The 18,050-nt window shown below is 29.6% G+C and overlaps 1 protein-coding gene across 9 annotated transcripts in view; it reads right to left on the reverse strand.

Moving 5' to 3' along the window:
- The window catches only part of Rbfox1 (RNA-binding Fox protein 1), a 512,165-nt gene that overhangs the window by 75,581 nt on the left and 418,534 nt on the right, over positions 1-18,050 (reverse strand). For all 9 annotated transcript variants that reach the window (XM_065503146.1, XM_065503152.1, XM_065503154.1 and 6 more), the window contains one exon: positions 6,715-6,807. In XM_065503146.1, coding sequence (XP_065359218.1) covers positions 6,715-6,807 — 93 coding nt within the window. The remainder of the gene's footprint in view (positions 1-6,714; positions 6,808-18,050) is intronic.

Consider the following 18,050-nt stretch of genomic DNA (forward strand, 5'->3'; position numbering starts at 1 on the left):
TCACTAATGCGTTATAATTTGGCTGACTCGAATTTATATAACAGAAAGAGAAGGTAATTGATTACTTTATATATCCTAGGTAATCTAGCGTAAACTCAGTTGCCACCTTAGTAGCTCTTAGTAATCTAAGGTGTAGTTACTTTAAAGTTTTTGTTGTACTGCACTTTATAAAGTAGTTATGTACCCAATATAAGCAATTTTACGGGACTGTAAATTATCACTAATAGTCCTTATGCAATACGGAGTTTAATCTTTTTTTCCATGTAGGGTGAATTGATTTCTGGGACTCGTAATGATCCTAAATGATAGTTAAAAATGGGACATTCATCCAGAACTGCTGGATAGTATTCATTTGGATAGAATATGTGTGTTTTAGTTAGTGAAATGCATTTTATTCACACTTATAAACAAGTTGGTTTAGTTTATGATAATTTCTATTGTCGTTATTGTTGTGTAATTGTTGCCAATTGTAGCTACAGGATATTTGAACAAGTAAAATGTGAGTGTTTGTAATCACAATTAAAACCCCACTAAATAAAATATGATTGCTTTTGAAAATAAATGTTTGATGATGTTTTATTAGAATATAATAAACATATAGTTGAAAAATATAGCAGATTTAAAAGGGCCCTCGGTTTCAAAATTTCCAACTATTCAAACTCATTCGAATTGATCGTATGTAAACATATTTCAATCGAAGTCCTGTCATCCAAATAGAAGAAATTTTCACCCAAAATTAAAGCTAAGAAAAATTTAACTTAGACCTTGAGAGCATCGAAAATAAATGAAACTATGATGAGTATAAAGTATACAAACAACAAGGATATTTTCAATGAAAAATATTACGAAAATAAATTATTTTCCTAAAACATAATCGTTTAATAACACTGGGTGTAATTTTTTAAGTCATGGAAATATAACCATATACGGACCAATGTCTCCCAGATTTGTTCACAATTTTTGTTCCTTATGACAAGGGCTACAACTTTGCCTTAGAGAGTATATCAAAATTCCTAACTGTTTGCAAGTTATGAGCCTGAGAAAATTATCACTTTTTGGAAAAATGACACCGAGGCATGACTTTGGGAAAAACTGGGAGACATGGGTCTTTTTTTGGTCTTTTATCCCTCAGTGGAGTCCGTATATGGTTATTTTTTTTTCGTGTTGCACTGTGTAACTAAAAATTGTAAGTATATTATTCCTTAATCATAAAAAAATAATGATTTAAAAAGAAATATTGAAAAATTCCTTAACATTTAACAATAGAAAAAAATCAAACAAATAAATAAGTTAAAAAAAGGTAAAACGTATGTCTGCTATTTTCTATACAAATGATTTCAAAGTCGCAAATTCCAATAAAATTTTTATTTAAACCGTTTCCTTGACAATTTTCTATTGTTTGTGGAAAAGTTCAATGAGACTTGCAAGAAGTATTTCGAAAAAACAAAAAATATTTTAAAACATAAACAAAAACAGATGGAGGAGAAGAAGAAAAGATTCTTTTATAAGAAAATATTTTTATTTTTATATAAACTTGTGTAATGATAAGCCATTTTACTATAGCAACTGTTTGAGACACCTGAGATTTGTCAATAGTCTACTAAGCGCCCTTCCTTAACAATTATTAAATTCTCATAAAATAAGTTTGTTTTCAATACCCTAACTAATTTTAAACAATAGCTACTAAAAAAAATAATTTTTTCTAACTTTTAAATTTAAATTAAAAATAAATATTATTAAAAAGCCTTAACATATGCAACATTTTTCTGAGAAAACAAAGAAAACCCGAAAAAAGGAAATAAAATAATAATATTTAAATATTTGCTTAAGACAACCCGTAGAAAAAAAGAATGAAAAAAAAACAAAACTTTTATAAATATACAATACATATTTTTTCATGTATTTGAGTGTAATTTTACATTATTATACATATAATAAAAACAACACTCTTCTTACAAGGGTGCAGCAGCAAAAACGAATGCAAGAGTTTTTCTCTGCCACCCTTAAACATATGCTAACGAAAACAACTGTTAAAAAACTATTTCACATACAAATATTGTTGCATATGTTGAAGGCTTTACACATGCAAATATCATATAGTATATATATTTTTGCCTTCACATTTCGTAAAACAACACAAAACTAGCATACATAATAAGCCGAGTATCGTAGGGTTATTTTTCTTTTTTTATTTTTTGAATTATTTTTGGAATACTACTTTGCTGTATTTACATTGCAAGAAAAGTTATTTCGTTTTATTTTTCTTGCTTTTTTTAATGTGAAATACTTGTATATTCAAATTGTGTGTTTTTTTGTTTTTTTCTTATAGTTTTTAAACGAGTACTTTATAAAGTACTAAACAGCAAAACATGAAATATGCAAAATAATATGGACATATTCTATTTATACTGGTATGTAAGCACTCTTGCATAGTTCAACACAAGTGGGTGTTTATTATACAAAAAAATATAAATTCCAACATTTATTTCTACCATCATCGTCAACGAGGTCATGGTCGCCTGGGTATATGCAATGGAATTTTTATCTGTGTGAATGTGTGGGTTCAGGTAAATAGTGAGAAAATGCAAACTCTAGTTTGTTGTGAAATTTTTGACATGACAGACGAAATTGTCAAGCAGATATGTGTGAAAATTTCCACAAAAAAAAATAAATAAAAAAAATCATGGCCTATTGGGTGAGTAAATAAAATACCAAAATGTATGGCATACTGTTAGGTGTTTTGAGGCAAATTTATAAGACAGCTAGATGTTTGGAAAATGTTGAAATATGCTACACAACGAATATTTTATTTTAATAAGGAAACATACAGTATGGCACAAATATATATTTAGGTGATTTAAAAAATTTAGAAAATTTTAAATATATTTTTTTTATTAAAATACTAACTCAAAATATGTTGTTTAAACCTTAGCTATATTTAAATATTGTTTATGAATATGGGAGTAAAACTATTTTTCAATATGACATAACTGTTCTAAACAACGTCTGTAAGTTCAAAAATCCTTTGACATCATTTCCGTTACCAGGTGTGACAAAATCTGACTTTTTCATCATAAAACATTTCCTATTTCAATTATCTTTGTAATAAATAAAACTTCAACTAAAGTCTCTTGCAAATTGTCTCTACTTAATCTGAATTTTCATTATAATTTCAAACATAAAACTAAAATTTTTCTGTGCCCACCATCATTTATATAACAAAATGTGTACAAGTGCAAAAAAAACTAAAGTATTTTATTTCACTGAAATGGTTGGCATTTAATTAAATGCTAATTGGTTTATTTCTAATTTAATTAGTTTTGCAAAAGTAAAATTTTAATTAATACTTACAAAAATATTTAAATATTAAAAAGAATTTGCAGACAACAACGAAAATGAAAAGAAAGAGCAAGAGAAGCACTCGGTACACCTGACTGACCGCCAAGGAAAAAAACAACATAATGAGAATAAGAAACAATTTATTTAAAATTGCGTAAAATTAAACCCTTAAATGTTACAGGGAGTTTTGGAACATACTGTTATACAGACAATTTTCTATACAAAAAGTGTTATACACAATATTTTTTTATTGAAAATAGTGCTATACTCAAATTTGTCTATAGAAAAAAGTGTTATACTCATAATTTCGTATAGAAAATACTGTTATACACAAACATTTATATACTCTTCTTATATACCCTTCACTAAATTATACTTCAAAATACAAATTTTAAATATTTTTAGGTAAACAAAATTAATTTATTTCCCAAATTTTTTTTTTTGAAATTTTTTGTAAAAAAATTTTTTTCGAATTGTTATATAAAATTTTTTTTTTGAAATTTTAAATATTTTTTTTTTTAAATTTAAAAATTTTTTTTTGGGTTTTTTAAATTCTTGGTGAAAAAAAAATTCGGGTTAAAAAATATTTTTTACGATTTTAACCCATTTTAGGTCCAACTTATTATGGTCTTATATACGTCGTTGCAAAGGTCTTTGAAATATCTATCATTAGATATCCATATTGTCTATATTAATGACTTAGTAATCCAGATAGGTCAAAAATCGAGGCTGTCCTGGTTTTTTCCTCATATCTCAGCCATTTGTGGACCGAGTTTGCTGATTTTAAATAGGAAACTTCTCGAAAGCATGTCTGACCGAATTATTGAAGATTTTGATCCCGAAGATTTCTGGGGTCTTCAGAAAATTGATTTCAACAGACAGACGGACGGACAGACAGACGGACATGACTTAATCGACTCCGGTATCTATAAGGATCCAGAATATATATATGTATATACTTTATAGGGTCGGAAAATTATATTATGAAAAACTTATGTGTGTGTGTCCTTTCTAACAAAAGCTTCTGGTGAATGTATTCCATCGGTTTCAATGTGCGAGAGATTTGTGCGGTTCAGAAGTGGTGATTTTGACACGGACCACAAAGATCGCCAGGCCAGCCAAAAAATGTTGAAGAACAAGAAAGAATTGGAGGCGTTATTCCATGAAGATTGTTGTAAAACTCAACAAGAGTTTACAGAATCCTTGAAAGCTAACTAATCAGCGAAGGATTCATACAAAAGCACGGAAATTGGGTACCATACGAATTGAAGCAGAGAGACCTTGAAAGACGATTTATCATGTCCAAATTGAACGCTATAAAAGAAAATCATTTTTGCACCGAATCATTACTTTCTATGGAAAATGGATCCATTACAACCGTAAGAGATCGCACGTGAAGCCTAGCCAACCATCATCGACGTCAAAGCAAAATATCTATGGCTCTAAGGTAATGCTCTGTATTTAGAGGGACCAAAAGCGTCCTATCAACTATGAGCTGCTGAAATCTAACCAGACCATCATAGGGAACCTGTACCAAACGTAACTGATTCGTTTGAGATGAGCATTGTCCGACCTGTTAGAAACTATTTAGAAAGAAGTGGTTGGGAAGTTTTGCCTCATCCGCTTTATAGAGCAGAACTTGCTCCGACCGATTAGTATTTGTTTCGATCGCAGCAGAACGCTCTCTCAAGGATAGACTTCACTTTGGAACAGAGTATCCGATATAGGCTTGATTCGTTCTTGGCCACAAAAGATGAGCAGTTCTTTTGCCTCGGAATCCATATGTTGCAAGATGGGAAAAAGTCAGAGCTAATAATGGCCAATACTTTGAATATATTTATATTGTACAAATGTTGCACAATAAAAACTGCCTTTTTAAGTCATACACGTTGGAGTGTGCAGTTGAATTCTTGGCCAAAAGGGGGTGCGATGATGAATGATGAGGCGATCGACTTCTTTTATGGTATTTCCCTTGTTAAATGCAAGATGTTTCTTCGGCAGAAGCTAATGAACTTTCCGGTGCTACAACGAGGTCGATTTGGCGCGCAGCAGGACGAATCTACTTATATAATACCGTCATGAGCAAATAAGTCTAACGTCGCCTTTATTACTGAACTATACAGCGTTCAGTAATAAAGGAGACAATTAGACAATTTGGGACACATGCTAGAAGACTGGTCATACGGTACAACGATTACTGTAGAAGCTGTCATAATGAAGAAGAGACTGTGTATCCACTTTTCGGCCAATGCCCGGCTCTGACAAGCCTGAGGGAACGCATCCTAGGAATCCCATTCCTATCATGCTTGGATGAGCTATCAAGGATGAATCTTAAACGAATCTACTCCTTCATCAGAGAATCTGGTTGGTTCAACTTGGAGACAAGGGACGTATTATAAATACCTTGTTGTTTACCCCTTGGGTATCACAATGGCATCAGTTTTTAATGGACCCAAGTGAACTGCTTGAAGAGTGGCTGCTCATGGAATCTAACCTAAGTCATACAGCCAATAATTTCACAAGATAGAAAACAATTATATTGGCACATACAGCTCATAACTTAAAAATTATTTACACCATACAATTTGGAGCAGTCTAATCAAAAATCATTCGTTCTAGCTATGAACAATAACTCCTTGAATTACCAATTACTAAATATATTAAGAAATTAAAAATAGACAACCTATTAAAACTTAATCTGAAAGCTTATATGTAGCACCATTTACCATGTCCAAATAGGGTTAATAATGAGCAAACTAAAACATACATATATACACAAAGCTAACAAGCAACAACATCCTTATTTATCACAGAGTCGTTGCAACATTGTAACAATTAAAATAATGATGCTTTCTTTCCTTTAGCTAGAATTATGTATAGATAAGTTCCTTAGATACCAAACGTCACATACAGTTAAGCATACAAGGATATAAGAGTATTAAAATAATTGAAAGCAAAAAACAAAACATGTCAAAGTTCAGGTAGTAGCAGCATATAGTATGAAATTTCAAATACAAGGATATTAATTAGACTTATATTTTAATGTCAGGTGTGTGTAAGTCAGATACACAGAAAATTAATTGTAAATTTTATAATGTTTTATAATGTATACAATGAGAGAGAGAGAGAGAGACATTTCATACATTTTATATATTTAAAATAAAACTAAAAATAGAAAAGATTTTTATACAACAGCATAGAAAATTTTAGAAATAAATAAAAAGCCTTAAAATAGGCTTTACTTTTCTATGCTTGCATATAAATCTGTAGCCTTGTTATATACTATATTATACTATATAACCAAGGTAAGTAATTATTTATATATGTATATAATTAATATTAAAAATAAATTATAAAAAAGAAACATGCACCCACCTCTATTTTACGTCCCTCAACCACGGTACCATGTAGACGTTCACGTGCTCGTTCCGCATCATTGCTGTTAGCGAATGTTACAAAACCAAATCCCTGTGAGTTTATATGTGATTTATATTTTATATAATTTTTTTTTGGTTTATTTTTTTTTTCATTTGTTTTATATTATTATTATTATTGCACATTCCATTAACAAGAAAGAAAAACGAAAAAAAATTATTGTTTTAATTCCATACGCGTAACAGTCATTATAAACATCATCATCATCATTATTATCATCAATCATCATCATCATCAACGAACACATCACAGTCATAGCAAAACATGCAAGTATTTTTTTTATTTTTTATTTTTTTGTAAAAGGAGTAGAAAAAAAGGAAAAAAAGACATAAATTATAATATAATTTAATGTTTGAATATTGTTTTTTTTTGTTTGGTTTAAATATTATAATTAATTAATAATGGTTAATACATTTGTTTAATAGGTCTAGGGGGTATGGTTAGTGTTGTAATATAAATATTTTTTATTTTTTTTTTTATATTTATGCAATTTTTTTCTCTTAATGTATTAAAACGCAAACATGCAATTTTTATATAGTATATGAATATAATTGTTAAAAACTGATTTATACATTAACCTATGAAAATTAATGAGTTTTTTTTTATTTTTTTTTTGCTTAGTTCTGTTCATAAATATCAATTATGTTTTCATACAAATTGTAAATTAATTATAACAGTTTTGTTTTTTAATATGGTTTAATTAAAGGGTATCGTTGATTTTTATTTTTACTGATTTTATAAATAAAATATGATTGTCTACTTTTCACAATTAAATATTTATTTATTTGACTCTAAATTTGAATTTAATTAAAAGTTATAATTAACTGACTAAGTCTGACAGTGTGATAGACTAATATGTAAACAACTAGTGTGTCATGGCACCTAAATACCTCATTAGTTATGTTTTAAAAAATTAAAACTATTAAGTAAATCAGAAATTAAGTAAAACCTACAAGGAAACTACAGAGAGTGCCCTGCAGGAAATGTCAACAGTGAAATTGAAGTGATTCACTAGTAATATTGTCAGTAGTACTACTGATCAGATGTACAGTGTCAACAGTGAAATTGAAGTGATTCACTAGTAATATTGTCAGTAGTACTACTGACCAGATGTAGTCCTGCCTATATAATCTTATATTGATATTTAATATTAACTTGTTACTGAAAATCTGTACCTACTGATTGCACAGCATAATAAAAACAAGTAAGAGTTCTATATTTAAATGTGTCAAATTATACTTTAAAATAAAATTTTTTAATATTTTTAGGTAAACAATATTAAAAAAAAATCGACATTTTTTTTTTAAATTTGTTAAAAAATTGTTTCAAATTATTTTAAAAAAAATTTTAAAATTTTTTTATTTATGAAAAAAAATTGGGGTAAAAAATATTTTGGCCTTATATACGTCGCTGCAATTGTCTTTGAAATATCTATTATTGGATATCCATATTGTCTATATTTATGACTTAGTAATCCAGATATACAGTGAGCCTCAGAAGTGAGTAAACACCAAAAATTATTTGATTTTTTTTTTAAGATAAAGAAAATCCTAAAATATATCGATCGATTAAAATTCGGTTCTGAAAAAATAAGATTTAAGTCGGATTTTCATGACCTTAAAAAAAACAAAAAATCCCCTGGTGTTATCCATGTTTTTCCTTCTATCTTAGCCATTTGTGGTCCGATTGTGTCGATTTTAAATAGCAACCGAGACGGAAGGATTCCCGATATAATGATGTATGAATCATGTATGTAGGTTATTTAAGTGCTACGGAAAGTTGATTTCAACATACAGACAGACAGACGGACATGGCTATATCGGCTTCGCTATCTATAACGATCCAGAATATATATACTTTGTGGGGTCGCAAATGAAAAATTACAAACGGAATGACAAACTTATATATACCCTTGCCACTCATGGTAAAGGGTATAAAAAAATATTTTTTTTTTAATTTGTGAAAAAAATTTATAACAAAAGACATTTTTTGGTGAAAAAAAAAAAAATTCGGGGTAGAAAATATTTTTCCCGATTTCGACCAATTGTAAGCCCGACTTACTTTGGCCTTATATACGACGTTGCAAAGGTCTTCTATTATTGGATATCCATATTCTCTATATTAATGACTTAGAAATCAAGGTTGTCCAGGTTTTTTCCATCTATCTTAGCCATTTGTGGGTTTTAAATATCAATGAATGAAACATGTATTTAAGTTCTTTGGGTGCTACGGAAAGTTGATTTCAACATACAGACGGACATGGCTACATCGACTCCGCTATCTATAACGATCCAGAATATATATACTTTGTGGGGTCGCAAATGAAAAATGGTATAAAAAACAAACTATTGACGAGTTCGTTGACAATGTCACCAAAATACACTGGAACTTTTGTCTCTAACGTATCTGTTCTACCCACGCTTAAATCGATATTTTAACTAGTACAATTCTCGATAGAGAATGAGTATTGACATAGAGACATATGGTTCTAGGGTGACTACAGGGTCACAATACAATGGCAATTGCTTTGAAAACTATTGGGTGTATGACTTAAAAATGCGGGATTTTTTAGCTTTTATTTCGAAACATTTGTACAATATAAATTTATTCCAAGTATTGGCCATTTTTAGCTATGATCTTTCCCCATCTTTCGGGCAACATATGGATTGCGAGCCAAAATAACTGTTTATCGCTTGAGGCCAAGAACTAATCAAGACAATATCGGATACTCTGCTCCAAAGTGAAGCGTATCCCAAAGAGATCGTTCTGTATCGATCGAAGCAAATAGTAATAGGATGGGGCTCAATCTGGACCATAAAGCTTCCCAACCACTTCATTTTAAATACTTTTTAACAGGTATTGCAACGTGTGGCCGAGTGTTGTTACGATGGAATATTAGAGTTTCTTGCCTGGCCGCATATTCTTTGCGTTTTTCGGCCAATACTCGCTTCAAAAGAATCAGTTGCGTTCGGTACAGGTTCCCTGTGATGGAACCTTTTGGGTCATGGATATTTGGCTATGATGACGATACGGCTGGTTGACCGGGCTTTACATACGATCTCTTACGCTTCGGGTTATTGTAATGGATCCAATTTTCTTCGCAAGTAATGATTCGGTGCAAAACTGATTTTCTTTTATAGCGTTCAAGCATCATTTCGGACATACAAAATCGTCTTTCAAGGTCTCTCGGCTTCAATTCGTATGGTACCCAATTTCCCAGCTTTTGGATTAATCCTTCTACTCGCAAACATTTTGAAATTGCTGCATGAGTAGCTGCCAATGATTTAGCAAGATAAAATTCTTGGTCTTCCAACGTTTTTGGATCTTTGCCACTACTAAACCGCACAAACCATCTCTCGCACAATGAAACAGGTGGAACACAATCACTATAAGCTTCGCTATATATATAACATTATAACATTCACTATAAGCATAACTTCCCGCATATGATACTTTGTTGGCACAAAATTCGACGCAAACAAAAATTGTTGTTTACACTATAATGTTCAATAACTATGTGAGAATGACAGATATGTACCCTCAAAATTACATATAAGTTATTAAAAACAAATTGTAAATCTCCCATTTTTAAGTCATACACCCAATATAATAAATAAAATAAACGAATGCCAGTCCCACGAACTTAATGATTCAATCATTTCACAAGTTCCATTTCATTGCTTTTACTTCATTAATTATGTTTAAATATTTTTGAATTGTAGTACAAATTTATTTATTGAAATTATTCATAATTATTGTTAAGTTTTTATAATTTTTTTTTTCAACTTAAATTGTTTTGCCACAAGTTTTTCTTAATATTTGCTTAAAACATTAATTTTCTACTCCTCAGGATATGCTTTAGTTGCTTTAAGCATACTTTAGCCTTAAAGTAGGCAATTATTTCAGTTGAAAAATAAATGGAAAAACCAACCATAGCACACAGTTTTACCTTTGCGGTACTTAAAAGAAATTTGGTGTAGCACCCACGACTAATGATTTTTTTTTCAACCAACAACAACCTTTTTTCCTAAGGATTTCTAGTTATAGTGGGGGTTTTTGCCTTTAAAGTGATATTTGTTTTTTCTTTTTTTTTGTGTCGTAAATTAATTTAAATTATTTACCAAAGTAAATTGCATTTTGGTCTCAACGTATTTATTTAGCTGTTTTAACTGGCTTCTGTTTTTATTCTAGTCAATACCATCAACATCATTTTAAAAAGTTTTTTTTTAGCTTTTTGTTCACTCTGTATATAGGAATCCTGCTAAATATATTATGGATATCCTGTCGCTACCACCGGCTGGCGGGTGTGGTAGCGGTAGAGGTTGTGTGTGTGTGTATTTATTTGTAGTTTTTCTTTACCATATTTACCTGACAAATGCAATTTGTTTAAGCAAACACTTAACGGCTTAAAAATGCGAAAAAGCTTTTTTAGCTGTTAAGTAGACGACAAACTACACAAGAAATCCTTTTTGAGCGCTATTTCTTTCTCTCGCACTTTCTAAGATTTCAGCAAAAAATAAAACAAAAAACCTTTAAAACGTAAAGTAAAAAAGTGGTATCGGTATTTGTTTGTAAACAGCATTACCTTAATCAGGTTTATGATGAAAGCGAATTAAATTAAAAACACCAATTTAATTTCGAAATAGAAAAATTTAAAAGCTGTTTTAATAAATGTCCACATATTTTTAATCACTAGCTTACATATCTGCATTTAGCTTTCGTTTTTTTTTGTATGGTATGCAATCAAAATTCTTTTAAAATGTAAATTTTGTTTCTCTTTTTGTTAAGGTATTAAAGCTGGTTTTCATAAAAGGATACTACAAAATATTGTAGCAAAATTTTAACATCCTCTTCGTGTTAATGTGGGGTTTCTGCACAGAAAACAAACAAAAAAGTATACCCATGTACAACAATAAAGAATATTTGTAAAGTAATTTATGCATATCAAAATAGTGTGCTGAAACTCACCAATGAAAATTGGATAAAAAAAAAACAAAACAAAACTTTCTTTATTATCATGGCTTTAATGCATCCTCAATGTAATATATAAGGTAACACAAACAACATAAATAAAAATATTTATAATCATGAACAGAGAAAAACAAGTGAGAGTGTTAAATTCGGCTGTAGCGAATCTTGTATTCCCCACCATCAATGTGTGACAAGAAAATATTTTTCAGATATAGGGGTTTGAATCGTCAATTGAATCGTTTATCTCAAAAACCAGTCAAGCAACAAATTATTAATTTTGAGTAAATCAAAGAAAACTTCCTGGAAACCTTAAAATTTTTCCAATGAAAGTAACTGTTTGATAAAAACTTCAATCTATATTAGAATGTATTTGAAAAATAATATAAAGTTGCACTTGACTGGTTTCTGAAACAAACAACCATCACCATTGTAAATTTCATATGAAATATTCTAATTTTATTAGGAACTTTAAAAGTAAAATTACTTTTTAAAGAGTCCAACATCATATTCATATATAATTATTTGTCCGATGTAGGCCATTGAAAAATATTCCCATAAAATCTTCATATCCAACCAAGTAGGGTTTTAGAGCTTGTAAATCTTTTATTTTTTTCACATTTTTGAGACCTACAACATTTACGAAAAAACAAATAGACTAGGGTCTAGAATTTCAGTATAAAACTAGTCAATCGCTGTCACTTAACTTATTTCTGCACTAAAAAAGGATTTCTCGGCTTTGCTTCACCATTTTTTGCATTAAACGATGCATTTACCTTTAAAAAACAGTAATAGTCCAAAAACTCAATTTTATGTTTGTTTGTTGCTTAGCTGGTTTTTGAAATAAACAACTCAAGTATGTACCGATCCCCACAAAAGCTGGTAGAATGATTTAGTTTTATATAAAACTTGTTTAAGTCAAATTTCTTTACGATATTAATTATTATAAGACAATTATTAATGTTCAAATCATTTTCTGAGAGGGAAAAATTTTGCCAGATTTTCACCAAAACTTTTCAGTATAATTTCTGAGTACTAGAACTAATTTCTACAAAATTTTAGCAGGATTGCCGTATAATCAACATATTTATGACTGCTTAATCACTATTCCGGGGGACATTTGTTGACCGATATTGCCCATTTTAAATACCAAACAAACCTAACAACAAAGACTATTTGTGGCAAATTTTAGCCAACTAGCTACTTTCGGCCCTATCGTATTTTCAACAGACAGACGGACATAGCTAGATCGTCTGCAATCAATATTTCATATGTTACAAACGAAATACCAAATTCAATATACCCCCCATCTTTTTTGATGGTGGATATAAAAAAATAACAAGAAAGTAGAGAAAGATAGTTAACATTAATATGTAGTTATTCACGTTATCAACAAAAAAAAATGTACAATTTCTTGTTGCAATAAATAACAAAATACAAAAAGTTATTTTTATGACCAAAGACAGGAAATAAAAATTGCAAAACACAACCAACCAGCTGCAGCAGGAACTCGCACTCTCTCAAACTTAGAAGCAATTTGGTAAATATTATTGCAAACAATAAAAAACATAAAAAAATAACTTAATCTTTCTTAGAGCGTGTGGTAAACAATGTATAGTGGCGCGATTGCAAATTAAATGGTTGCATAAAACTTTAAAAAAAGAGAACTCTAGGAGAAAAAAATTGGCTATTTTTATATAATCTGTCATTCTGACAATGGATTTGGACAGGATTTGATGACAGATTCATGTATACTTGCCTGTTTATGATAAAAGTGATACAAATTTAAACCTTATGTCGATATTTCGGAACTAGACGTGCAGGAAATCCCGAACGGAAACAGTTTTAAATACCTTAGAAAATTGTTAATATTTAATAAGTACCAGTCTCGCACCAAATATGGTCCCAATGTGCAAAAGTCCTAATTTGGAATTTAACTGATTTTGTAAAAAAAAAAAATAAGTTTTGGGCCGTTATTATGTCAAAAGTTTTATTGAAACATTTTCAGAACAAGTTTACCGTTTAACCGTCTTGTATGTTGTATATTGTTAACTTTGCTTTCTTAAAACTTGAGCTAATTTGTCACCAACTGCAATTAAGGGTTAATTTTGAATCAAATTGGTTCATAATTTATGAAAAAAATATGTAATACTATCCCATTTAATGAAAATTACCAGAATTTATTTAATTTGATTTAAAATTATATGCAAAATATGTCAAATGTCTGCTGTTTAAAACACTTAATATTAGTAAACTTAATTATTTACTGTCACAGGATTACTTAAATTTATTGACTTTATTTAGTTAACAACCACAAACTCTCAATAAATATTTGCTTAATTTATTATATTTTGATTTTATCATAAAATGTTGTTTTATGTAGTAAGATAATCTATTAATTAATTTGTTGAATATGCTGTAATAAAATCAGAGTACAATCTAATCTCACTGATGATGTAAAATCAATTAATTATAGCTGCATATTTAATTACTTTTCTTAAGAGTTACAACAAATAATTCATAAATATGATTTTTATTGCAAAAACTTTGAAAATGTTTTATAACAATTTAGATTTTTATAAAATCTTTGACTAGTTTATGTTGCTTAGATGTTTATCATAAAATGTTGCATAATTTTAGGGGCTACAAGTAAGAAATGCTTTCAATAATATGTATGTTTTTGTTAATATTTATGTGTTGTACGCAGATAATTAAGTTTATTTTTATAATTATCTGGCTAATTGTACAGGTGAGTTGTATTAGAGAAAAAGTTTTTGGAACTTGGGTTTGCATTTGCAGCCACTTCGTTATATTCTACGAAATTCCTATATAGGATTTTAATACAGATAATTAAGTTTGTTATTATCATGAAACTTAATATGTAGTGCAAATACTTTGCAAATGTCTTATAACAACTTAGATTTTCATAAAATTGTTGTCCATTTTATGTTGCTTAAATGTTTATCATTAAGTGTTGCATAATTTCAGGGGCTGTAAATAAGAGTGGTTTTTTTCATTATGTTTTATTTAATATTTTTGTGTTGCATTAAAAGTTTTAAGGTAAATACTGTATGCAGATAATTAAGTTAATTTTTATTAAGGAAAAATCTATAGAGTTGGATAATTGTCTGGCAAGTTTTCTTACCAGCTGAGATGTATTAGTCGAACTTGTAGTTGTAGTTAATTCAATATATTCGAAGAAAATTTGTATTAAGGGTTTTATTACAGATAATTAAGTTTGTTTTTACTAAGAAAATGAAATCTTTTTTGAACTTGCAATTTGTAAATTCTTATGTAGGATTAGGATAGTTTTTCTGATGGTTTTTTCCAATTGAAAAATGTTATCATTTTCTTTTATTCCTTGACCATAAACATTTTGTTTATATCTGGTTGATAGTTGTTATACTTTGTGGCCTTAATAACTATATTATCTATTTTTACTTTTAGTTCAGATCTCTTTAGCTTTTTTTGTTGTTGCTATTTTTGTTATCATATCCTTAATAACCGCAAGCAAACAACTAGCCATTTACTAAACACTATTTTAAAATAAACACACACATTTAGCATAAATTCCCAGCAGATCATGAAGCGAGATCTACACTGACGATAGCTATAATATCACATTTGGCTACTAAACAATCTAGCGGCACGGCTTTTATCTGAAGATCTCAAAACGTGAGTTTTGTTGTTGTAACAAGTTGTAGTTGCAGTTGTTGCAACAGCATAACTTGGTCTAATTTGACAATACCCGTTAATCTTCCCTCGATCCTCGAGTCGTTTCAATATATCACGTGGGAACGATGTACTCAGTACATCCAAATTATTGATTTCTCCATAATGTAGACTCCGATTTTTTTGTCGAATGTTGTCTTTACAACATAACTGTGCATTCGAAACATAACTAGTAGCAATTATCATAGTAAGCTGCACATGAAGTTGACAATTTGTGTTTTCAAAACTACAGGGTATATTTAAAAACTACTACTATTAATACTGCTACCTTTACCCAACCAACAGCTTATAAACGTTCATGGTCTATACTTTAATACGTCTACACAGGAAATTGATTTATTTCCTTAGTTGGTTTGTTACTTCTTCCTTTATTTTTTTTGCTGTGCATCTCCTTTCCTTATTTCCATGATGCTACTACATCTATGTCTGTATTTGAGTGCAATTTTATTCCCTTTATCGTATTATTTACATTTTTTCTGTTTAGACTTAAAAAATCTATTCTATAGAATAGATGTTAATAAAGGGTGTCCCAAAATTAGCGCAAAATTTTAATTTGTCACCAGTTTTAATTTTTTAAGCGATATTAATTATTACACAGAGAAAACAGATTCGTGATAGCAACCGAATTTGTTGCCAATCGAATGATTCGGTTGCACACAAAGAATTTTTCAGTTCTAACAACAGAAAGTTAGTTGATAAAGAAGAATTTCAGTTGAGGCAACCAAACTTTAGTTACCCCTTACAAAATATTGTAGTCACAACTGTAAAATTCGGTCACTAAGATAGAATCATTCGATTGGCAACAAATTCGGTTGCTATCACGAATCTGTTTTCTCTGTGTATAAGTCAACATATTTATGACTGCTCAAACAGTATTCCGGGCGAACATTCGTGTGGGAGCTAGGTGAAATCATGGACCGATATTGCCCATTTTCAATACCAAACAACCCTTATCAACAGATAGTATTTGTGGTAACCTTCTTTGTTATGGGGCCTATCGTATTTTCAACAGAAAATACGATAGGCTAATTTGTGAATTTCACAAGGGCCCAGAATATATATACTTTTGTCAGTCTATTTTAATGTGCTACAAATGGAATGACAAAATCAATATACCCCCATATTTATGGATGGTGGGTATACAAAAGTGTTTTCTATATAATTTAAAATCTACCCAAATTTTGTGACACCCTTTAGTAACAGTAAGTGTCAAAATGGTGGTAACCTTTGTTGACATTTTTATATGAAGCGTCTCAGAGAAATAATAAAAAACTCATCGACGCAATCATTCTGTTATAAAATTGTCGATTCCAATCTGAATTTGGGACCGGCTGAATTATGCTTTTTTGTGGAGAATATAATTTTCTTAAACTATAGATGTTTTTAAAAAGTGTGTTTTTGGTAAACACAGCTAGGAACAAAAAGAGGATGGGATAATGTTCATATTTCTTTACTAGATTCAGTTATAGTTGGTGCTATGAATTATGAAATTTATAGAGAAGGAAGTTTAAAAAAGGCTGCTAACATGTTTAAGATTCTGGCCTGATCTGAGGAATCAAGGGACATTGAAGTGTATAGAAACAAAAAATATAAGAGATGAGAACTAAGTGTTATTTGGCAGTCACCAAAGTTAATAAAAGGCGCGACGATCTTCAGAGTGTGCGATATTGATCAACAAGATCTACCGAAATATCGCAACAAAGCAAGGCACATCTGGATGATCAGCGACACCGAGTAATAACGTTAAAAACTACGTTCCCACGACAATTGGATCTTCATACTAGCTCAAAGATTGTTAACACAGTGTTAACCACAAGTTTTTTCTCATCAACTTCAAGAGCTATAAAGATGATAAATCGTAGTATATTAACGGGAGTCGGTAAATAATTTTCAATTTTCCATTTTCCATTTAATTTTCTAAAAAAATGTCTCTGAGTATTTAGCTTTACATTTCTGCATATAGTCTTACTTAGAAAATATGTATATAATAAGAACAGTAATTTTGGAAATATAATCGAAGATAATTTAATTTTTTTAGGGCTGGTTAAACAGAATTTAATTGTTTTTAAATTGTAGCAGATCTATAGAAAAACACAATAATTAATCTGAAACGCTCAATTGCTTGTTAAAAGTGGCAAAAATGGCCACTTTTAACAAATACAATTATTACAATCTACAATAAAATAAAGCATACTTTTAGGATGCTGTAGTTTTTAAGTAGTAAAGCATATCTAAAAACAACTTTTTGGAAATGCTATGAATTATTAGACTACACAATTGATTTGTAAAGTTTTAATATCATTGCTAAATTTTCATTACTTCCTTCTTCAACTACAAAATCCTATTATTTCGCTAGCTAAGTTTATAGTTTTGCAGTTGCAATTAATTAAAAAGTTTTCTTTTCCAACACCAAATTGCTGCTGTTTCTAAAAAAAACTGCACCTGTTTTAGTTTTAAGTCATAGAGACTTCCAACGAATATTGTAGTTTACTTAAAAATCATGTTTAATTTAATATTTCAAGAAATTTAATAAATCCAGAAAAAATAAAGATTTAAAAAGTTATTTTTATTAAGAA

This window comes from Calliphora vicina, chromosome 3, assembly GCF_958450345.1.
Source record: "Calliphora vicina chromosome 3, idCalVici1.1, whole genome shotgun sequence".
In the NCBI taxonomy this organism is placed as follows: Eukaryota; Metazoa; Arthropoda; class Insecta; order Diptera; family Calliphoridae; genus Calliphora; species Calliphora vicina.